The sequence below is a fragment of the Salmo salar genome, chromosome ssa21 (genome assembly GCF_905237065.1).
Source record: "Salmo salar chromosome ssa21, Ssal_v3.1, whole genome shotgun sequence".
In the NCBI taxonomy this organism is placed as follows: Eukaryota; Metazoa; Chordata; class Actinopteri; order Salmoniformes; family Salmonidae; genus Salmo; species Salmo salar.
This window is the reverse complement of record NC_059462.1, coordinates 43,427,501-43,452,639: the sequence shown is the minus strand read 5'-3', so window position 1 is coordinate 43,452,639 and position 25,139 is coordinate 43,427,501. Positions and strand designations below refer to the sequence as shown.

The 25,139-nt window shown below is 47.4% G+C and overlaps 1 protein-coding gene across 1 annotated transcript in view; it reads right to left on the bottom strand.

Annotated features, from left to right (window-relative positions):
- Window positions 1-25,139, bottom strand: part of LOC106582373 (pleckstrin homology domain-containing family M member 3-like) — a 79,203-nt gene that overhangs the window by 1,134 nt on the left and 52,930 nt on the right. The window contains 2 exon segments of the mRNA XM_045704396.1: window positions 8,693-8,850; window positions 19,710-19,925. Of these exon segments, the coding sequence (XP_045560352.1) occupies window positions 8,693-8,850; window positions 19,710-19,925 (374 nt within the window).

Sequence of the window (25,139 nt, the reverse complement as noted above, 5' to 3'; positions counted from 1 at the left end):
ATCATCCATTCCATCCATCATTCCATCAGTCCATCAATCATCCATCAATCATTCCATCATTCCATCCATCAATCATTCCATCCATCCATCCATCCATCATTCCATCCATCCATCCATCCATCATTCCATCCATCCATCCATCCATCCATCCGCTGAGCAATACATATGCATCTTTACTACATACAGTGCCTTCAGGAAGTATTCATACCCCTTGACTTATTCCACATTTTGTTGTGTTACAGCCTGAATTCAAAATGGATTAAATGGATTTCTTTCTCCCCCATCTAAACACAATACCCCATAATGGCAAAGTGCACATTTATTGAAAATGAAATACAGAAATATCTAATTTACATAAGTATTCACACCCCTGAGACATGTTTGAATCACTTTTCGCAGCAATTACAGCTGTGAGTCTTTCTGGGTAAGTCTCTAAGAGCTTTACACACCTGGATTGGAAAATATTTGCACATTATTATTTTTAAAACTCTTCAAACTCTGTCAAGTTGGTTGTAGATCATTGCTAGAAAGCCATTTTGAAGTCTTGCCATAGATTTTCCCGCTGATTTAAGACAACGCGGCCACTCAGGAACATTCAATGTCGTCTTGGTCTTGTGTTTTAGGTTATTGTCCTGCTGAAAGGTGAATTTGTCTCCCAGTGTCTGGTGGAAAACAGACTGAACCAGGTTTTCCTCTTGGATTCTGTCTGTGCTTAGCTCTATTCTTTCTTTTTATCCTAAAAAAACTCCCTAGTCCTTGCCAATGACAAGCATAACCATAACATGATGCAGTCACCACAAAGCTTGAAAATATGAAGGGTGGTACTGGTAGTAATGTGTTGGATTTGCCCCAAACATAACGCTTTGTATTCAAGACAAAGTTAATTTCTTTGCCACATTTTTTGCAGTTCCTTAAGTGCCTTGTTGCAAACAGAATGCATGTATTGGAATATTTGTATTCTGTACAGGCTTCCTTCTAGGTTAGTATGGGGAGTAACTACAATGTTGTTGATCCATCCTCAGTTTTCTCCTATCACAACCATTAATATCTCTGTAACTGGGTTAAAATCACCATTGGCCTCATGGTTGAAATCCCTGAGGGGTTTCCTTCGTCTCCGGCAACTGAGTTAGGAAGGACGCCTGAATATGTGTAGTGACTGGGTGTATTGATACACTATCCAAAGTGTAATTCATAACTTCACCATGCCCAAAGGGATATTCAATGTCAATTTTTTTTACCCATCTACCAATAGGTGCCCTTCTTCATGAGGCATTGGAAAACCTCCCTGGTCTTTGTGGCTGAATCTGTGTTTAAATTCACTGCAGGACTGAGGGACCTTACAGATAATTGTATGTGTGAGTTATAGAGATGAGGTAGTCATTCAGAAATCATGTTAACACTGTTATTGCACACAGTGAGTCCATGCTACTTATTATGCGTCTTGTTAATTAAGCACATTGTTACTCATGAACTTATTTAGGCTTGCCATAACTAACGTGTTGAATACTTATTGACATTTCATCTTTTAATGAACAAAAGTAATTCCACTTTGACATGGGGTATTGTGTGTAAGCCAGTGACACAAAATCTAAATGTAATCAATTTTAAATTCAGGCTGTAACACAACAAAATGTGGAAAAAGTCAAGAGCTGTGAAAACTTTCTGAAAGCACTGTAAGTATCTCAATGACTAGAAGAAAAGATGAGATTGCATCCTAAAACGTATGGAACATAGAATGGTGAAAGCATCTACTGTGTCTGAAAAGAACAACATTTAGAGTGACATTTTGAAAGGTCAAAAGAGACAAATTGGAATACACATTATTGTAGAGCATGATTATGGAATGCATCAGACTCAACATATGTCATCGACGGGGCTGTAGTTGAACAGGTTGAGAGCTTCAAGTTCCTTGGTGTCCACATCACCAACAAACTATCATGGTCCAAACACACCAAGACAGTCGTGAAGAGAGCCTATTCCCCCTCAGGAAACTAAAAAGATTTGGCATGGGTCCTCAGATCCTCAAAAGGTTCTACAGCTGCAATATTGAGAGCATCCTGACTGGTTGCATCACTGCCTGGTACGGCAATTGCTCGGCTTTCCGACCGCAAGGCACTACAGAGGGGAGTGCGTACGGCCCAGATCATAACTGGGGCTAAGCTGCCTGCCATCCAGGACCTCTACACCAGGCGGTGTCAGAGGAAGGCCCTAAAAATTGTCAAAGACCCCAGCCACCCCAGTCATAGATTGTTCTCTCTACTACCAAATGGCAAGCGGTACCGGAGTGCCAAATCTAGGACAAAAAGGCTTCTCAACAGTTTTTACCCCCAAGGCTTAAGACTCCTGAACAGGTAATCAAATGGCTTCCTGGGCAATTTGCATTGTGTGCCCCCTCAACCCCCCAACCCCTCTTCTACGCTGCTGCTACTCTCTGTTTATCATATATGCATAGTCACTTTAACTATACATTCATGTACATACTACCTCAATTGGGCCAACCAACCAGTGCTCCCGCACATTGGCTAACCAGGCTAACTGCATTGTGTCCCACCCACCACCCGCCAACCCCTCTTTTACGCTACTGCTACTCTCTGTTCATCATATATGCATAGTCACTTTAACCATATCTACATGTACATACTACCTCAATTGGGCCAACCAACCAGTGCTCCCGCACATTGGCTAACCAGGCTATCTGCATTGTGTCCCACCCACCACCCGCCAACCCCTCTTTTACGCTACTGCTACTCTCTGTTCATCATATATGCATAGTCACTTTAACCATATCTACATGTACATACTACCTCAATTGGGCCAACCAACCAGTGCTCCCGCACATTGGCTAACCAGGCTATCTGCATTGTGTGCCCCCCCCACCCCTCTTTTACGCTACTGCTACTCTCTGTTCATCATTTATGCATAGTCACTTTAACCATATCTACATGTACATACTACCTCAATCAGCCTGACTAACCGGTGTCTGTATGTAGCCTCGCTACTTTTATAGCCTCGCTACTGTATATAGCCTGTCTTTTTACTGTTGTTTTATTTCTTTACCTACCTATTGTTCACCTAATACCTTTTTTTGCACTATTGGTTAGAGCCTGTAAGTAAGCATTTCACTGTAAGGTCTACACCTGTTGTATTCGGCGCACGTGACAAATAAACTTTGATTTGATCTATAGCATTGGTTATGACATTTGCACCAAAACGGGGCACCAGTCCAATAGAATCCAATTCGGCACCTCTTGATGGTTAACAGCGTATACAGTGCCTTGCAAAAGTATTCATCCCCCTTGGTGTTTTTCCTATTTTGTTGCATTACAACCTGTAATTTAAATTGATTTTTATTTGGAATTCATGTAATGGACATACACAAAATAGTCCAAATTGGTGTAGTGAAATGAAAAAAATTACTTGTTTCAAAAAATTCGAAAAAATTAAAAACTGGAGCGTTCATATGTATTTGCCCCTTTTGCTATGAAGCCCCTAAGTAAGATCTGGAGCAACCAATTACCTTCAGATGTCACATAATTAGTTAAATAAAGTCCACCTGTGTGCAATCTAAGTGTCACATGATCTCAGTATATATACATATCTACAGTTGAAGTCGGAAGTTTACATACAGCCAAATACATTTAAACTCAGTGTTAAACAATTCCTGACATTTAATCAGAGTAAAAATTCCCTGTCTTAGGTCAGTTAGGATCACCACTTTATTTTAAGAATGTGAAATGTCAGAATAATAGTAGAGAGAATTATTTATTTCAGCTTTTATTTCTTTCATCACATTCCCAGTGGGTCAGAAGTTTACATACACTCAATTAGTATTTGGTAGCATTGCCTTTAAATTGTTTAACTTGGGTAAAACGTTTTGGGTAGCCTTCCACAAGCTTTCCACAATAAGTTGGGTGAATTTTGGCCCATTCTTCCTGACAGAGCTGGTGTAACGGAGTCAGGTTTGTAGGCCTCCTTGCTCGCACACACTTTTTCAGTTCTGCCCACAAATGTTCTAAAGGATTGAGGTCAGGGCTTTGTGATGGCCACTCTAATAACCTTAACTTTGTTGTCCTTAAGCCATTTTGCCACAACTTTGGAAGTATGCTTGGGGTCATTGTCCATTTGGAAGAACCATTTGCGACCAAGTTTTAACTTCCTGACTGATGTCTTGAGATGTTGCTTCAATATATCCACATAATTTTCCTTCCTCATGATGCCATCTATTTTGTGAGGTGCACCAGTCCCACCTGCAGCAAAGCACCCCCACAACATGATGCTGCCACCCCTGTGCTTCATGGTTGGGATGGTGTTCTTCGGCTTGCAAGCATCCCCCTTTTTCCTCCAAACATAACGATGGTCATTAAGGCCAAACAGTTCTATTTTTGTTTCATCAGACCAGAGGACATTTCTCCAAAAAGTACGATCTTTGTCCCCATGTGCAGTTGCAAACCGTAGTCTGGCTTTTTTTTATGTCGGTTTTGGAGCAGTGGCTTCTTCCTTGCCAAACGGCCTTTCAGGTTATGTCGATATGGGACTCGTTTTACTGTGGATATAGATACTTTTGTACCTGTTTCCTCCAGCATCTTCACAAGGTCCTTTGCTGTTGTTCTGGGATTGATTTGCACTTTTCGCACCAAAATACGTTCATCTCTAGGCGACAGAACGCGTCTCCTTCCTGAACGGTATGACGGCTGTGTGGTCCCATGGTGTTTATACTTGCATACTATTGTTTGTACAGATGAACGTGGTACTTCAGGCGTTTGGAAATTGCTCCCAAGGATGAACCAGACTCATTTGATTTTCCAATGAGGTCAAGCAAAGAGGCACTGAGTTTGAAGGTAGGCCTTGAAATACATCCACAGGTACACCTCCAATTGACTCAAATGATGTCAGAAGTATCTAAACATTTTCTGGAATTTTCCAAACTGTTTAAAGGCACAGTAAACTTAGTGTATGTAAACTTCTGACCCACTGGAATTGTGATACAGTGAATTATAAGTTAAATAATCTGTCTGTAAACAATTGTTGGAAAACTTACTTGTGTCATGCACAAAGTAGATGTCCTAATCGACTTGACAAAACTATAGTTAGTTAACAAGAAATGTGTGGAGTGGTTGAAAAACAAGTTTTAATGACTCCAACCAAAGTGTATGTAAACTTTCGACTTCAACTGTATATATACACATACATACACACACCTGTTCTGAAAGGCCCCAGAGTCTGCAAACCGTAGTTTGCACTAAGCAAGGAGCACCACCAAGCAAGGGGCACCATGAAGACCAAGGAGCTCTCCAAACAGGTCAGGGACAAAGTTTTGGAGAAGTACAGATCAGGGTTGGGTTATAAACAAATATCAGAAACTTTGAACATCCCACGGAGCACCATTAAATCCATTATTATTATTTTTTTAAGGATATGGCACCACAACAAACCTGCCAAGAGAGGGCCGCCCACCAAAACTCACAGACCAGGCAAGGAGGGCATTAAACAGAGAGGCAACAAAGAGACCAAAGATAACCCTGAAGGAGCTGCAAAGCTCCACAGCGGAGATTGGAGTATCTGTCCATAGGACCACTTTAAGCCGTACACTCCACAGAGATGGCCTTTATGGAAGAGTGGCCAGAAAAAAAAGCCATTGCTTAAAGAAAAAAATAAGCAAACATCTTTGGTGTTTGCCAAAAGGCATGTGGGAGACTCCCCAAACATATGGAAGAAGGTACTCTGGTCAGATGAGACAAAAATGTAGCTTTTTGGCCATCAAGGAAAACGCTATGTCTGGCGCAAACCCAACACCTCCCATCACCCCGAGAACAACATCCCCACAGTGAAGCATGGTGGTGGCAGCATCATGTTGTGTGGATGTTTTTCCATCGGCAGGGACTGGGAAACTGGTCAGAATTGAAGGAATGATGGATGGCGCTAAATACAGGGAAATTCTTGAGGGAAACCTGTTCACTTTCCAGCAGGACAATGACCCCATGCATACTGCTAAAGCAGCACTTGAGTGGTTTAAGGGGAAACATTTCAACGTCTTGGAATGGCCTAGTCAAAGCCCAGACCTCAATCCAATTGAGAATCTGTGGTATGACTTAAAGATTGTTGTACACCAGCGGAACCCATCCAACTTGAAGGAGCTGGAGCAGTTTTGCCTTGAAGAATAGGCAAAAATCCCAGTGGCTAGAAGTGCCAAGCTTATAGAGACATACCCCAAGACACTTGCAGCTGTAATTGCTGCAAAAGGTGGCTCTACAAAGTATTGACTTTTGGTGGGTGAATAGTTATGCACGCTGAAGTCTTCAGTTTCACAATAAAAAATATTTTGTATCTTCAGTGGTAGGCATGTTGTGTAAATCAAATGATACAAACCCCCTCAAAAATCTCATTTTAATTCCAGGTTGTAAGGCAACAAAATTGAAAAAACGCCAAGGGGGTGAACACTTTCGCAAGCCACTGTATATATAGCGGGCAAACTGACTGAGTGTCCAAGGTTATGTTATTAATGGGGTGGTAAAGCTGACACAACCAGACCAGGAGAGGAGCAGGTCTCTCTCTGGCCTAGAGCTCTCTCTCTCTCTCCCTCTCCCTCTCTGGCCTAGAGCCCTCTCTCCCCCTCCCTCTCCCTCTCTGGCCTAGAGCCCTCTCTCCCCCTCTCTCTCTGGCCTAGAGCTCCCTCTCCCTCTCTGGCCTAGAGCTCTCTCGCGCTCTCCCTCCCTGGCCTAGAGCCCTCTCTCCCCCTCTCTCTCTGGCCTAGAGCTCCCTCTCCCTCTCTGGCCTAGAGCTCTCTCGCACTCTCCCTCTCTGGCCTCGAGCTCGCGCTCTCCCTCGCTGGTCTAGAGCTCTCGCTCTCCCTCCCTCTCTGGCCGAGAGCTCTCACCCTCCCTCCCTCTCTGGCCTAGAGCGCTCTCTCTCTCTCCTTCCCTCTCTGGTCTAGAGCTCTCGCCCTCCCTCCCTCCCTCCCTCCCTCCCTCCCTCCCTCCCTGGCCTAGAGCGCTCTCTCTCTCCTTCCCTCTCTCTCTCTAGCCTAGAATGCTCGCTCTGTCTCTAGCCTAGAGCGCTCTCTCTCTCTCTCTCTCTCTCTCTAGCCTTCCTGACCTCCACTCTGTCCTCTCCCTTCCTGACCTCCACCCTGCCTTCTCGCATCCTGAACTCCACCCCGTCCTCTCTTCCTGACCTCCACCCTGTCCTCCCTTCCTGACCTCCACCCTGTCCTCTTCCTTCCTGACCTCTACTCTGTCCTCTCCCTTCCTGACCTCCACGCCGTCCTCCTCTTTTCCTTCCTGACCTCTGTCCTCTCTTCCTTCCTGACCTCTCTGTCCTCTCCTCTTCCTTCCTGAACTCCTCTCTGTCCTCTCCTCTTCCTGACCTCTGTCCTCTTCTCTCCCTTCCTGACCTCCTCTGTCCTCTCCTCTTCCTTCCTGACCTCCTCTGTCCTCTCCTCTTCCTTCCTGAACTCCTCTCTGTCCTCTCCTCTTCCTGACCTCTCTGTCCTCTTCTCTTCCTTCCTGACCTCCTCTCTCCTTTCCCTTCCTGACCTCCTCTCCGTCCTCTCCTCTTCCTTCCTGATCTCCTCTCTGTCCTCTCCTCTTCCTGACCTCTGTCCTCTTCTCTCCCTTCCTGACCTCCTCTGTCCTCTCCTCTCCCTGTCCTCTCCTCTTCCTTCCTGACCTCCTCTGTCCTCTCCTCTTCCTTCCTGACCTCCTCTGTCCTCTCCTCTTCCTTCCTGAACTCCTCTCTGTCCTCTCCTCTTCCTGACCTCTCGGTCCTCTTCTCTTCCTTCCTGACCTCCTCTCCTTTCCCTTCCTGACCTCCTCTCCTTTCCCTTCCTGACCTCCTCTCTGTCCTCTCCTCTTCCTGACCTCTGTCCTCTTCTCTCCCTTCCTGACCTCCTCTGTCCTCTCCTCTCCCTGTCCTCTCCTCTTCCTTCCTGACCTCCTCTGTACTCTCCTCTTCCTTCCTGACCTCCTCTCTGTCCTCTCCTCCTCCTTCCTGACCTCCTCTCTGTCCTCTCCTCCTCCTTCCTGACCTCTGTCCTCTCCTCCTCCTTCCTGACCTCCTCTGTGTCCTCTCCTCCTCCTTCCTGACCTCCTCTCTGTCCTCTCCTCCTCCTTCCTGACCTCTGTCCTCTCCTCCTCCTTCCTGACCTCCTCTGTGTCCTCTCCTCTTCCTTCCTTCCTGACCTCTCCTCTTCCTTCCTGACCTCCTCTCTGTCATCTCCTCTTCCTTCCTGACCTCATCTGTCCTCTCCTCTTCCTTCCTGATCTCTCCTCTTCCTTCCTGACCTCCTCTCTGTCATCTCCTCCTTCTTGACCTCCTCTCTGTCCTCTCCTCATCTCCATTCCTTATCAGTGAAACATCAAACCTCCCTGAGGTGAGAGGGCCATTCCTTCTCAGTAGCATGTCATAAGGCTCAGGCAGAAGGAGACGAGGACAGTGACAGGGACAGAGCAAGGTGCAAGGAGGATTAACTGCTCCTCTCCAGCACGGTGCCATGTCCCTGTCACCCGTGCTCCTTCCAGCTGGTGTGACTAACAAGAGATAGAGACACACTCCTCTTTACTCCATTCATTCTTCCAGGATGCCATCATGATCTAAGATCAGTTTTCTGCATTTCCCCGAATCGCTCCGCCATTTCCTGGTTGCGGGTTAGTGGGATATTGGGCTGATCCTAGATCTGTGCATACAGGGGACTCACCTCTTAGTAGCACTCTCCTGGAAGGGGTAGATGACCTGTCCATTCTGACACATCTCACAGATGAAACCCTTCTCTCGGCACTGGCTGCAGCTGTAGACGTGGGAACTGGCAAACTTAATTACCTTGGAGAGGAAGGGAGCAAGCTTCCCATCTATCACCTGTAGGGAGAGAGGGAGGGAAAAAAATATAGTACATTTTCCTAATTACATGTTATTGAATAAAAATGAAACATTTTCTAAATTCTCATTCTAAAGCAACCATTATATTTCCCATCTACAATAATTCCCTGCAGTCATATATTGTACTATAGAGAGAGAACAAGACAGGAGAATTTTCCCTGGGGAGGACAAACACTGTTGATACAGGTCCCAACGGGAGCCACTGCAAAGAGATGGACAAGAGTTCGTCAGGAATTCACAAAACTAATAAAGGCCCTGGGAGAAAGAACTGGAGGCTGGAGTGGCCTGGGAAGGAGGTGTTGGGGGGTAACCGAGGGGGAAGTCCTTTTTTTGAGGGGCCGTTTTAGCAAAAAAAATGATATGTGAACACCATTTACTGGACCGGGGGGTGCGTAGTTAAAAACCAGCAGGGCCTTTGAATCTTGGGGGCCTGGTAGAGAGAGCATTGTGGCCCCTTTGAATGGGTCTGGGGAAGGGAAGGGGCCCCGCCTGAGTGGACCTCCAGAGAACACTGAGGGAGGCTGAGACAAGTGGCTACACCTGGCAGCGCCCCGGCTGCACCAATTAAAGGGCCTGCCAGGCATTCTTCAGCCTGGGGGAGAGAAGAGAAGGAGAAATGAGGAGAAAGAGAGAGAGAGAGGGGCAGAGGGAAGGAGAGGGAGAAGGAGACCACCCCAACCCCCACTCCTACTGGAGATGGATGCTCTGCAGGGGAGGGGGAGGTTGTCTGTATGGTTTGGACAGAGAAAGACATTACATCATGTAAAATGTAATATACATAAAATATATTTTGATTTGTTTAACACTTTTTGGGTTACGACATGATTCCATATGTGTTATTTCATAGTTTTGATGTCTTCAATGTAGAAAATAGTAAAAATAAAGAAAAACCTTGGAATGAGTAGGTGTGTCCAAACTTTTGACTGGTACTGTATGTGATTGCATACAAATGTAAGCTAAGTTTGAAATGAGTACGTTTAAGTAAAATATTATATCTGTTTGTGCTTCTTGTGGTCAATTTGCAGTTTACAAATGATTTGTCATTATGTTCTAGCCCCCTGACCATCCACTCAACACAAAAATCATCCCGCGGCTGAATCTAGTTGATGATCCCTGACCTAAAGAATGGGCGACAACCAAGAACAGTCCTTATACAGTAACACCTGAAGCAGTGGCTGAAAACACAGCCCCCCATCCCTCGATCCCAGAGGCTGTGTTCCCTCCATTCTGGGAGAGATACAACACTGTGAATAAAGCTGTTTAGAATGGTGACATGAGTCAGCCTGCTGCCCACCAATCAAAGGCTGTGTGTAGTGTGGAGCAGGTAGGGAGTCAGCCAGCCAGCCAGGCCGAGCAGCCAGCCAGCCAGGCCGAGCAATAAACCAGCCAGCCAGGCCGAGCAGCCGGCCAGCCTCATCCCCTAGCCTAGTCCAGATGATATATGCTCCCCCTGATCAACTCTGACACTAGGGGTAATTTAGACAGTCCATCATTTAGCTAAGCTGAATGGAACGACTGGCACCACACCACTCTGGGTTCTGACTGTGACTGATGCTCAGTGGACAGGGAGAGAGGGAGATTAAGGGAAACTGAGGGAGGGAGAGAGGAGGGAGAGAGTGGAATTAAAGGAAGGAAAATAAATGGCGGGAGAGGTATGAATGCACAGGGGGATGCTTTGGATGGCAGTAGCACTAGGGCTCCCCATCTGCCAACCAGGTGGATACATTCTCCTCAGAGAAGTTACCCTCCACCCAGAGCTGGTCTGAAGAAGGGGTGGCAGAACAGAGTGGAGAGGGGCCACCGTTTGTTTGTCCTGCCTACAGCTGCAGTGTCATTGTGACTGTTCCTGGAACAAACCACCCCAAACTTCTTTCACCCTCCCCAAATCCTCCTCGTCCCTCACATCCCATAAAGTCACACCCCTCTGGCCCTGTCCCGTGCAGGGGGCTTTGTGGTCCAAAACACTTAATCCCCTAAAACCTCTATTTAACACCCGCTACGTTATCCCTCTCTAGTGTTCCCTGATGAAGGCCTGGAACCTCCATTAGTGATGCTAAGAAAGCCACCCGGATTACCCACATAAAGACATGGTGAGCTCTGTTTGGATGACACGCTCCCTGCCACCCCACTCACCAAACAGGATTACCACCAGCCCCCAGTGTGCAGAGAGGAGAGTCTGTCTACTAGTGAGTGACAGACTGATTACGGGAGACCTATAGACTGATTACGGGAGACGTATAGAGTGATTAAGGGAGACGTATAGAGTGATTACGGGAGACGTATAGAGTGATTACGGGGAGACCTATAGAGTGATTACGGGAGACGTATACAGTGATTACGGGAGACGTATACAGTGATTACGGGAGACGTATACAGTGATTACGGGAGACCTATACAGTGATTACGGGAGACCTATAGAGTGATTACGGGAGACGTATAGAGTGATTACGGGAGACGTATAGAGTGATTACGGGAGACGTATAGAGTGATTACGGGAGACGTATAGAGTGATTACGGGAGACGTATAGAGTGATTACGGGGAGACGTATAGAGTGATTACGGGAGACGTATAGAGTGATTACGGGAGACGTATAGAGTGATTAAGGGAGACGTATAGAGTGATTACGGGAGACGTATAGAGTGATTACGGGAGACGTATAGAGTGATTACGGGGAGACGTATAGAGTGATTACGGGAAACGTATAGAGTGATTACGGGAGACCTATAGAGTGATTACGGGAGACCTATAGAGTGATTACGGGAGACCTATAGAGTGATTACGGGGAGACGTATAGAGTGATTACGGGAAACGTATAGAGTGATTACGGGAGACGTATAGAGTGATTACGGGAGACGTATAGAGTGATTACGGGAGACGTATAGAGTGATTACGGGAGACGTATAGAGTGATTACGGGAGACGTATAGAGTGATTACGGGAGACGTATAGAGTGATTAAGGGAGACGTATAGAGTGATTACGGGAGACGTATAGAGTGATTACGGGAGACGTATAGAGTGATTACGGGGAGACGTATAGAGTGATTACGGGAAACGTATAGAGTGATTACGGGAGACCTATAGAGTGATTACGGGAGACCTATAGAGTGATTACGGGAGACCTATAGAGTGATTACGGGGAGACGTATAGAGTGATTACGGGAGACGTATAGAGTGATTACGGGAGACGTATACAGTGATTACGGGAGACGTATAGAGTGATTACGGGAGACGTATAGAGTGATTACGGGAGACGTATAGAGTGATTACGGGAGACGTATAGAGTGATTACGGGAGACGTATAGAGTGATTACGGGAGACGTATACAGTGATTACGGGAGACCTATACAGTGATTACGGGAGACGTATACAGTGATTACGGGAGACGTATACAGTGATTACGGGAGACGTATACAGTGATTACGGGAGACGTATAGAGTGATTACGGGAGACGTATAGAGTGATTACGGGAGACCTATACAGTGATTACGGGAGACCTATAGAGTGATTACGGGAGACGTATAGAGTGATTACGGGAGACGTATAGAGTGATTACGGGGAGACCTATAGAGTGATTACGGGAGACGTATACAGTGATTACGGGAGACGTATACAGTGATTACGGGAGACCTATACAGTGATTACGGGAGACCTATACAGTGATTACGGGAGACCTATAGAGTGATTACGGGAGACGTATAGAGTGATTACGGGAGACGTATAGAGTGATTACGGGAGACGTATAGAGTGATTACGGGAGACGTATAGAGTGATTACGGGAGACGTATAGAGTGATTACGGGAGACGTATAGAGTGATTACGGGAGACGTATAGAGTGATTACGGGAGACGTATAGAGTGATTACGGGGAGACGTATAGAGTGATTACGGGAAACGTATAGAGTGATTACGGGAGACCTATAGAGTGATTACGGGAGACCTATAGAGTGATTACGGGGAGACGTATAGAGTGATTACGGGAAACGTATAGAGTGATTACGGGAGACGTATACAGTGATTACGGGAGACGTATACAGTGATTACGGGAGACGTATAGAGTGATTACGGGGCGGAGAGCGTATAGAGTGATTACGGGAGACGTATAGAGTGATTACGGGAGACGTATAGAGTGATTACGGGAGACGTATACAGTGATTACGGGAGACGTATACAGTGATTACGGGAGACCTATAGAGTGATTACGGGAGACGTATAGAGTGATTACGGGAGACGTATAGAGTGATTACGGGAGACGTATAGAGTGATTACGGGAGACGTATAGAGTGATTACGGGAGACGTATAGAGTGATTACGGGAGACGTATAGAGTGATTACGGGAGACGTATAGAGTGATTACGGGGAGACGTATGGAGTGATTACGGGGAGACGTATAGAGTGATTACGGGGAGACGTATAGAGTGATTACGGGAGACCTATAGAGTGATTACGGGAGACGTATAGAGTGATTACGGGAGACGTATAGAGTGATTACGGGAGACGTATAGAGTGATTACGGGAGACGTATAGAGTGATTACGGGAGACGTATAGAGTGATTACGGGAGACGTATAGAGTGATTACGGGAGACGTATGGAGTGATTACGGGGAGACGTATAGAGTGATTACGGGGAGACGTATAGAGTGATTACGGGGAGATGTATAGAGTGATTACGGGAGACGTATAGAGTGATTACAGAAGACGTATAGAGTGATTACAGAAGACGTATAGAGTGATTATGGACTAACGTGTGAGAGAGAGAGAGTGAGAATGCCTGTGTGTGGTGTGGGAAAGAGAGGCAGTCGTGTTTGAGTTTTTTTCTTTAATGCAGAAATACGTGCAATATCTTCCACTTAGGAAAAAACAGCATAATTATAATTTACCAACAGTTCTCAAGATGACCAACATGCCCCTAACCCAGTGACAGTGTAAGGGCATACATGGGAATACTGCCTGTGTCTATGCCTGCATGATGTCTATGTGAAAGTGTTGGTGTCTATACTAGAGAGTCCTTGTGGCTACATCAGGGTGGCTACTACATAGTTTGTGTCCTGCATATGCTGCATGCCAGGGTGTCAGTGTGGGAATCTGCCTCCCTGCACGTAAGTGTGTGTCACCGTGGCCGCTGAGCCAGTCCGGGCCGGGTCCCTCAATGCCCTTTTGTCTCCTCCAGTTGTTTGTAGGTCGTTGGCAGGACCAGCGCTGCATGGCACACAATACAATTAGCATCTACATGGCAGTGCTCAGTCCTCCACAACAAGCCCACCTCTCCACTACCCCACTACTTTACAACAAGTCCACCTCCCCACTACTTTACAACAAGCCCACCTCCCCACTACTTTACAACAAGCCCACCTCCCCACTACTTTACAACAAGCCCACCTCCCCACTACTTTAAAACAAGCCCACCTCCCCACTACTTTAAAACAAGCCCACCTCCCCACTACTTTACAACAAGCCCACCTCCCCACTACTTTAAAACAAGTCCACCTCCCCACTACTTTAAAACAAGTCCACCTCCCCACTACTTTAAAACAAGTCCACCTCCCCACTACTTTAAAACAAGCCCACCTCCCCACTACTTTACAACAAGCCCACCTCCCCACTACTTTAAAACAAGCCCACCTCCCCACTACTTTAAAACAAGCCCACCTCCCCACTAAAAACAAGTCCACCTCTTAAAACCCCATTACTTTACAACAAGCCCACCTCCCCACTACTTTAAAACAAGCCCACCTCCCCACTACTTTAAAACAAGCCCACCTCTCCACAACAAGTCCACCTCTCTAAAACCCCATCACTTTACAACAAGCCAACCTCCCCACAAATTTACAACAAGCCCACCTCTCCACTACTTTACACAACAAGCCCACCTCTCCACTACTTCACACAACAAGCCCACCTCTCCACTACTTCACACAACAAGCCCACCTCTCCACTACTTCACACAACAAGCCCACCTCTCCACTACTTCACACAACAAGCCCACCTCTCCACTACTTTACAACAAGCCCACCTCTCCACTACTTTACAACAAGCCCACCACCCCACTACTTTAAAACAAGCCCACCTCTCCACTAACAACAAGCCCACCACTCCACTATTAAAACAAGCCCACCCTCAACTTTACAACAAGCCAACCCCTCCACAAATTTACAACAAGCCCACCACTCCACTACTTCACCCACCTCCCTAACAAGCCCACCTCTCCACTACTTCACACAACAAGCCCACCTCTCCACTACTTCACACAACAAGCCCACCTCTCCACTACTTCACACAACAAGCCCACCTCTCCACTACTTTACAACAAGCCCACCTCTCCACTACTTTACAACAAGCCCACCTCTCCACTACTTTACAACAAGCCCACCTCTCCACTACTTTACAACAAGCCCACCTCTCCACTACTTTACAACAAGCCCACCACCCCAATACTTTACAACAAGCCCACCTCTCCACTACTTTACAACAAGCCCACCACTCCACTACTTTACAACAAGCCCACCCCTCCACTACTTAACAACAAGCCCACCACCCCACTACTTATTTACAATAAGCCCACCTCTCCATAACAAGCCCACCTCTCCACTACTTCACACAACAAGCCCACCTCTCCCCTACTTCACAAAACAAGCCCACCACCCCACTACTTTACAACAAGCCCACCTCTCCACTACTTTACAACAAGCCCACCTCTCCACTACTTTACAACAAGCCCACCACCCCACTACTTTACAACAAGCCCACCTCTCCACTACTTTACAACAAGCCCACCACTCCACTACTTTACAACAAGCCCACCCCTCCACTACTTAACAACAAGCCCACCACCCCACTACTTATTTACAATAAGCCCACCTCTCCATAACAAGCCCACCTCTCCACTACTTAACAACAAGCCCACCTCTCCACCACCCCACTACAAGCCCACCTCTCCACTACTTTACAATAAGCCCACCTCTCCACTACTTTACAACAAGCCCACCTCTCCACTACTTTACAACAAGCCCACCTCTCCACTACTTTACAACAAGCCCACATCTCCACTACCCCACAAGTCCACCTCTCCACCTCCCCACTTCTTTACACAACAAGCCCACCTCCCCACTTCTTTACACAACAAGCCCACCTCCCCACTTCTTTACACAACAAGCCCACCTCTCCACTACTTTACACAGCAAGCCCACCTCTCCACTACTTTACACAGCAAGCCCACCTCTCCACTACTTTACACAACAAGCCCACCTCTCCACCACTTTACACAACAAGCCCGCCTCTCCACTATTTTACACAAGCCCACCTCTCCACCACCCCACTACTTTACAACAAGCCCACCTCTCCACCACCCCACTACTTTACACAACAAGCCCACCTCTCCACTACTTTACACAACAAGCCCACCTCTCCACTACTTTACACAACAAGCCCGCCTCTCCACTACTTTACACAACAAGCCCGCCTCTCCACTACTTTACACAACAAGCCCGCCTCTCCACTATTTTACACAACAAGCCCGCCTCTCCACTATTTTACACAACAAGCCCACCTCTCCACTACTTTACACAACAAGCCCACCTCTCCACTACTTTACACAACAAGCCCACCTCTCCACTACTTTACACAACAAGCCCACCTCTCCACCACTTTACAACAAGCCCATCTCTCCACTACTTTACACAAGTCCACCTCTCCACCATCCCACTACTTTACAACAAGCCCATCTCTCCACTACCCCACAACTGGAAAAACATAAAATGTTTTTATGCAGCAACAAAAGGGCCAGTAGCCAAACTAGTCCAGCCTCTGGGCAGGCCCTGGGCAAACGGTACACTGCTTTAAAGAGAGAAAAGCTGCTCCGAATAGGAGGTGTTTGTTGGGATTTCAATAGCAAATAGAGCCAAGTGCACTACTGCTTTCCATGAAGGACTGGGTCTACTCTATAACTAGCCAGGGAGACGGTCTTTATTGAATCTCACTGTGAAACAATAAAAGCCAGGCTTGATGAACGAGCTTTGATTATTCAGGAGAAATAAAAGAAACAGCTTGTTAATATGGAAAGCCAATTAGCTGTAAAGAGAGAGAGGGGAGAGAGAGAGAAAGACACACAGAGAGAGGGGAGAGAGAGAGAAAGACACACAGAGAGAAAGGAGAGGGGGAGAGAAAGACACACAGAGAGAGGGGAGAGAGAGAGAAAGACACACAGAGAGAAAGGGGAGAGAGAGAGAAAGACACACAGAGAGAAAGGGGAGGGGGAGAGAAAGACACACAGAGAGAGGGGAGAGAGCGAGAAAGACACACAGAGAGAGGGGAGAGAGAGAAAGACACACAGAGAGAAAGGGGAGGGGGAGAGAAAGACACAGAGAGAGAGGGGAGAGAGCGAGAAAGACACACAGAGAGAGGGGAGAGAGAGAAAGACACACAGAGAGAGGGGAGAGAGAGAAAGACACACAGAGAGAAAGGGGAGGGGGAGAGAAAGACACACAGAGAAAGGGGAGAGAGAGAGAAAGACACAGAGAGAGAGGGGAGAGGGAGAGAAAGACACACAGAGAGAGGGGAGGGGGAGAGAAAGACACACAGAGAGAGGGGAGAGGGAGAGAAAGACACAGAGAGAGAGGGGAGAGAGAGAGAAAGACACACAGAGAGGGGAGGGGGAGAGAAAGACACACAGAGAGAGGGGAGAGGGAGAGAAAGACACAGAGAGAGGGGAGAGAGAGAGAAAGACACACAGAGAGAGGGGAGAGAGAGAAAGACACACAGAGAGAGGGGAGAACGAGAGAAAGACACAGAGAGAGGGGAGAGAGAGAAAGACACACAGAGAGGGGAGGGGGAGACAAAGACACACAGAGAGAGGGAGAGGGAGAGAAAGACACACAGAGAGAGGGGAGAGGGAGAGAAAGACACACAGAGAGAGGGGAGAGGGAGAGAAAGACACACAGAGAGAGGGAGAGGGAGAGAAAGACACACAGAGAGAGGGGAGAGGGAGAGAAAGACACACAGAGAGGGGAGGGGGAGACAAAGACACACAGAGAGAGGGAGAGGGAGAGAAAGACACACAGAGAGAGGGGAGGGGGAGAGAAAGACACACAGAGAGAGGGGAGAGAGAGAGAAAGACACACAGAGAGGGGAGGGGGAGACAAAGACACACAGAGAGAGGGAGAGGGAGAGAAAGACACACAGAGAGAGGGGAGAGGGAGAGAAAGACACACAGAGAGAGGGGAGAGAGAGAGAAAGACACAGAGAGAGGGGAGAGGGAGAGAAAGACACAGAGAGAGGGGAGAGGGAGAGAAAGACACACAGAGAGAGGGGAGAGAGAGAAAGACACACAGAGAGAGAAAGGGGAGGGGGAGAGAAAGACACACAGAGAGAGGGGGGAGAGAGAAAGACACACAGAGAGAGGGGAGAGAGAGAAAGACACACAGAGAGAGGGGAGAGAGAGAGAAAGACACACAGAGAGGGGAGAGGGAGAGAAAGACACACAGAGAGAAAGGGGAGGGGGAGAGAAAGACACACAGAGAGAAAGGGGAGGGGGAGAGAAATACACATAGAGAGAAAGGGGAGAGAGAGAGAAAGACACACAGAGAGAGGGGAGAGAGAGAGAAAGACACAGAGAGAGAAAGGGGAGGGGGAGAGAAAGACACACAGAGAGAGGGGGGAGAGAGAAAGACACACAGAGAGAGGGGAGAGGGAGAGAAAGACACAGAGAGAGGGGAGAGAGAGAGAAAGACACAGAGAGAGAAAGGGGAGGGGGAGAGAAAGACACACAGAGAGAGGGAGAGAAAGACACACAGAGAGAGGGGAGAGGGAGAGAAAGACACACATAGAGAGGGGAGAGGGAGAGAAAGACACACAGAGAGAGAGTAAGCGATGATAGAGATCAATAGAGAGAGAGAAAGATAAAGAGCGCGAGGGAAAGAGAGAAAGAGAGTGAGCGCGAGAGAAGAGTGTCAGGCCAGGGGATGTAGGGAAGAATGGTGGACTTCAACACACTAGTTTTTCTGCTTGTTGATTCTGAATGTCTGTAATTAGTGAGCGGGCCAGGGTGAGAGGAACATGAAGGGGAGAGGGAGAGCGGTTGGGTGGTGTAGAGGGGGCTGGGTGGGGAAGGTGGGAGATATGGGAGAGTAGTAGTGTGGAAGAACTCCAGGCTGGGGGAGGGGGATCAGAGAGAGGGGGTGAGAGAGAGAGGCAAGAGATTACGCCAAACCAAAGTAACCCTCATCCCAATAACAGTTATTCATGCCTCCATAACAGCCTAGAAACTGCTAGTGAGAGGGCTGAGGGAAACGCTCCCCACTGTAACTGGCAAAGGACAATTTGTCCTCTGACTGTGAGCTCTTCTCCCAGCGCCTGGTGCTGATAGCAGGTTGAGGTGTCAGAGACAGAGCACCTCTTCACTGGGAGGGACTGCTTTAGCTCCACATGCCTGTCTGAGTCCGAGCAGAGACAGAGCACCTCTTCACTGGGAGGGACTGCTTTAGCTCCACATGCCTGTCTGAGTCCAAGCAGAGACAGACGCTGGTCCTAGCAGCAATGCATTGTCCTGACACGTGTAAACTGAATGTTCAAACCCTGAATGCTGATTGGCTAACAGCCGTGGTATATCAGACTGTATACCACGAGTACGACAAAACATTTCTTGTTCCTGCTCTAATTATGTTGGTAAACAGTTTATAATTGCAATAAGGCACCTCAGGGTTTGTTGTATATGGCCTGTATACCACGGCTAAGGGCTGTATCCAGGCAGTCTGCATTGCGTCGTGCACAAGAACAGCCCTTAGCCGTGGTATATTGATTGCAATGAGTGTGTAGACTATACAGTATGTGTGTAGTGTGTGTATTACCTGTTGCAGGTCAGCCAGAGAGTACAGGTGGATATGTTGCAGTAGGTTTTCTCTGGGGAAGATTCTTTGGGGAGAGAGAAAGACCAACATTTTGTCAATTTTAGTTATGCAATTTTCTTGGAACCATAAGTCAGATCCTTTCAGAAAATGTAATAATATATGCCATTTAGCAGATTTACAGCACTGTGTATGGGTGGCCCCACCAATAAAAAGTAGAATTCAATGCTGTGTGTCATTGTCTCTCACTGTACTGACCTGTAACAGCAAAGCTGTTGAAATGGTTTATTGTATATTAAAACATGACAGGAAGGAGATTTGAGGTTCATGTTGAGATTCATAGAGAACGATAACAGAATGTACACGATGAGTCATGTCACACATACACACAAGGACCATGATAGTGCCTGTGTAACCATGGTAACGGCGGGGCCAAATTGCAGAGAAAATGGGGGTTAATTCAATAGAATGAGAGTCAGGCTGGGGCAGAAGGGGAATGGGTGTTTAAAAGCTCTCTGCCTTATAATGGAGCGAAGTGGAGGTCTCTCTCTGCTCTCTCCGTCTCATCAGGCTCGCTATTATAGCCCTCTGCACAACACTCTCTACCAAACCTACACACACACACAGTAATTCACACACTCATCCACACCAGCTCACATTACAGCTCAAGGATCCACAAAGTGACATAGCAAGAGACAGAGAGGTGGGAGTTGGAGAGGGCGAGAGATGGGATCATATAGACTCTATGCACTAATAACGGCGCGCTGTCTCTCTCTCTCTCTGCACTAATAACGCCGCGCTGTCTCGCTCTCTGCACTATTACCGCCGCGCTGTCTCTCTCTCTGCACTAATAACGCCGTGCTGTCTCTCTCTCTGCACTAATAACGCCGCGCTGTGTCTCTCTCTGCACTAATACCGCCGCGTGTCTCTCTCTGCACTAATAACGCAGCGCTGTCTCTCTCTGCACTAACACTGAAGGGACACACAGCTCCAATGCCTCTCCTGGGAGTGGAGAGGGACGGACGGACGGACGGACGGACGGACGGACGGACGGACGGACACACACACACACACACACACACACACACACACACACACACACACACACACACACACACACACACACACACACACACACACACACACACACACACACACACACACACACACACACCTCCAATGCCTCTCCTGGGAGTGGAGAGAAACACACACACAGCTCTATGCAGGTACCATGGAAACCTTTGTGGAAAGAGGCAGTAGTATCTATATGAATTATGTGAATTTGAGTGCATATACTGTATACGTGAGTTACATCTGTCTCTTCCACGCCCTCTACTTCTCATCCTGTGTCTCCCTAACCTGCTGCCACTCCCCCAGTGCTCTCTCCCTCTCTCTCTCTCTGTGTGGGTGTTTCTGATTGTGTGTGTGGAGACAGGTGTGCTGGAGGCAGAGCAGATCCCCACCAGCTGCAACCTGTTCCTTAATCAAGACCTCTACAAATACTCAGTCTTGCCACTTCCACGCTGCCAGATCGTAACCTCTGCTCCGTCAGTCTGCATTTCAAGCTGTTTGTTCCTGCACAGACCTTATTATCCTGTGGTGCCTGTTTTCCCTAGCCTGACGCTGCTTTTCTCTCCGCTACAGTTCCATTCGCTCTGACTCTGGTCCTTCTCGCCAGTCCAGCTTCCCTGCCCTGGACCCCCGCTCTACTGCTTCCTTGAATTCCGCTCCGGACCCGCTTACCCTTGCCCCAGCCTCAGTTCCTGGTTCCCTGCTACCCGCCAGAGCTCCCCTGGCCTGCACCCCCCTCCACTTTTCAATAAATACCTTGGTTACCTTATCCCTGTCTCCTCGTCTGAGTCTGCACCTGAGTTCACCTGCTCCACCCCGCGTAACAACATGAGTGTGTTTGTGCAGGAGTGTGTTCTGCAGATAGGGAAACACACACTCTCTCTGCCTCTCTACAGACAGATAGTGTTTATGTAGCCATTGTGAGAGGAGGAGGGATGGCAGAGGTCCAGTCAGAGCAGAGCCTCATTCACACATTAGCCCCAGGCCTCATTAGACTGGCTTCATTACAGCTCTAATCTGACAAGCACGCGCAGGCATGCACGCACGCACACACATGCAAACACACACACGCAAACACACAGGCTCAAACTCAGAGGGCGGGCAATTTGTTCAGCTGAGGATAAATTCCCTTTTCATGTGTTTATGGGAAGCTTTAAAGCCATTGAGAGATAGACAGGGAGGTGTGTGTGTGTGTATGTAAGTGTGGCTTTACAGCCATTGAGCGATAGACAAAGAGGTTGGTGGACTTTCATTAGTGCTAAACTGTCAGAGAGAAAAGCTCCTACTGAGAGAATGAAGCCGGCAGTCAGAGAGAGAAGCTCCTACTGAGAGAGAAGCCGGCAGTCAGAGAGACAAGCTCCTACTGAGAGAGAAGCCGGCAGTCAGAGAGAGAAGCTCCTACTGAGAGAGTGAATCCGGCAGTCAGAGAGAGAAGCTCCTACTAAGAGAGTGAATCCGGCAGTCAGAGAGAGAAGCTCCTACTAAGAGAGTGAAGCCGGCAGTCAGAGAGAGAAGCCGGCAGTCAGAGAGAGAAGCTCCCACTGAGAGAGTGAATCCGGCAGTCAGAGAGAGAAGCTCCTACTGAGAGAGTGAATCCGGCAGTCAGAGAGAGAAGCTCCTACTGAGAGAGTGAATCCGGCAGTCAGAGAGAGAAGCTCCTACTAAGAGAGTGAAGCCGGCAGTCAGAGAGAGAAGCTCCTACTGAGAGAGTGAATCCGGCAGTCAGAGAGAGAAGCTCCTACTAAGAGAGTGAAGCCGGCAGTCAGAGAGAGAAAGAAGCCGGCAGTCAGAGAGAGAAGCTCCTACTAAGAGAGTGAAGCCGGCAGTCAGAGAGAGAAGCTCCTACTGAGAGAGAAGCCGGCAGTCAGAGAGAGAAGCTCCTACTGAGAGAAAGAAGCCGGCAGTGAGAGAGAGAAGCTCCTACTGAGAGAGAAGCCGGCAGTCAGAGAGAGAAGCTCCTACTGAGAGAGTGAAGCCGGCAGTCAGAGAGAGAAGCTCCTACTGAGAGAGTGAAGCCAGCAGTCAGAGAGAGAAGCTCCTACTGAGAGAGTGAAGCCAGCAGTCAGAGAGAGAAGCTCCTACTGAGAGAGTGAAGCCAGCAGTCAGAGAGAGAAGCTCCTACTGAGAGAGTGAAGCCGGCAGTCACAGAATTCTGCAGTGATACTCCATCCCATCTGTTTTGCACTTAGTGGGACTATCATTTGTTTTTCAACAGGACAATGACCCAACACACCTCCAGGCTGTGTAAGGGCTATTAAGTCGCTCTGGATAAGAGCGTCTGCTAAATGACTTAAATGTAAATGTAAATGTAAGAAGGAGAGTGACAGAGTGCTGCATCAGATGACCTGGCCTCCACAATCACCCGACCTCAACCCAATTGAGATGGTTTGGGATGAGTTGGACCTTAGAGTGAAAGAAAAGCAGCCAAGTGCATATGTGGGAACCAGTACTGAGTCGATGAGCAGGGGTACGAGGTAATAACATGGTTATATACAGGGAGTACCAGTACTGAGTCGATGTGCAGGGGTACGAGGTAATAACATGGCTATATACAGGGAGTACCAGTACTGAGTCAATGTTCAGGGATACGAGGTAATAACATGGCTATATACAGGGAGTACCAGTACTGAGTCGATGAGCAGGGGTACGAGGTAATAACATGGCTATATACAGGGAGTATCAGTACTGAGTCGATGAACAGGGGTACGAGGTAATAACATGGCTATATACAGGGAGTACCAGTACTGAGTCGATGAACAGGGGTACGAGGTAATTACATGGCTATATACAGGGAGTACCAGTACTGAGTCGATGAGCAGGGGTACGAGGTAATAACATGGCTATATACAGGGAGTACCAGTACTGAGTCGATGAGCAGGGGTACGAGGTAATAACATGGCTATATACAGGGAGTACCAGTACTGAGTCGATGTTCAGGGGTACGAGGTAATAACATGGCTATATACAGGGAGTACCAGTACTGAGTCGATGAGCAGGGGTACGAGGTAATAACATGGCTATATACAGGGAGTACCAGTACTGAGTCGATGAACAGGGATACGAGGTAATAACATGGCTATATACAGGGAGTACCAGTACTGAGTCAATGAGCAGGGGTACGAGGTAATAACATGGCTATATACAGGGAGTACCAGTACTGAGTCGATGAGCAGGGGTACGAGGTAATAACATGGCTATATACAGGGAGTACCAGTACTGAGTCGATGTTCAGGGGTACGAGGTAATAACATGGCTATATACAGGGAGTACCAGTACTGAGTCGATGAGCAGGGGTACGAGGTAATAACATGGCTATATACAGGGAGTACCAGTACTGAGTCAATGAACAGGGGTACGAGGTAATAACATGGCTATATACAGGGAGTACCAGTACTGAGTCGATGAGCAGGGGTACAAGGTAATTGAGGTAGCTATGTACATGTAGGTAGGGATAAAGTGACTAGACAACAGGATAGATAATAGACAGTAGCAGCAGTATACTGTAGGTAGGGTTAGTGACTAGACAACAGGATAGATAATAGACAGTAACAGCAGTATACTGTAGGTAGGGGTAAAGTGACTAGACAACAGGATAGATAATAGACAGTAGCAGCAGTATACTGTAGGTAGGGGTAAAGTGACTAGACAACAGGATAGATAATAGACAGTAGCAGCAGTATACTGTAGGTAGGGGTAAAGTGACTAGGTAACAGGATAGATAATAGACAGTAACAGCAGTATACTGTAGGTAGGGTAAAGTGACTAGACAACAGGATAGATAATAGACAGTAACAGCAGTATACTGTAGGTAGGGGTAAAGTGACTAGACAACAGGATAGATAATAGACAGTAACAGCAGTATACTGTAGGTAGGGGTAAAGTGACTAGGCAACAGGATAGATAATAGACAGTAACAGCAGTATACTGTAGGTAGGGGTAAAGTGACTAGACAACAGGATAGATATTAGACAGTAACAGCAGTATACTGTAGGTAGGGGTAAAGTGACTAGGCAACAGGATAGATAATAGACAGTAACAGCAGTATACTGTAGGTAGGGGTAAAGTGACTAGGCAACAGGATAGATTATAGACAGTAGCAGCAGTATACTGTAGGTAGGGATAAAGTGACTAGGTAACAGGATAGATAATAGACAGTAGCAGCAGTATACTGTAGGTAGGGATAAAGTGACTAGACAACAGGATAGATAATAGACAGTAACAGCAGTATACTGTAGGTAGGGGTAAAGTGACTAGGTAACAGGATAGATAATAGACAGTAGCAGCAGTATACTGTAGGTAGGGTTAGTGACTAGACAACAGGATAGATAATAGACAGTAGCAGCAGTATACTGTAGGTAGGGT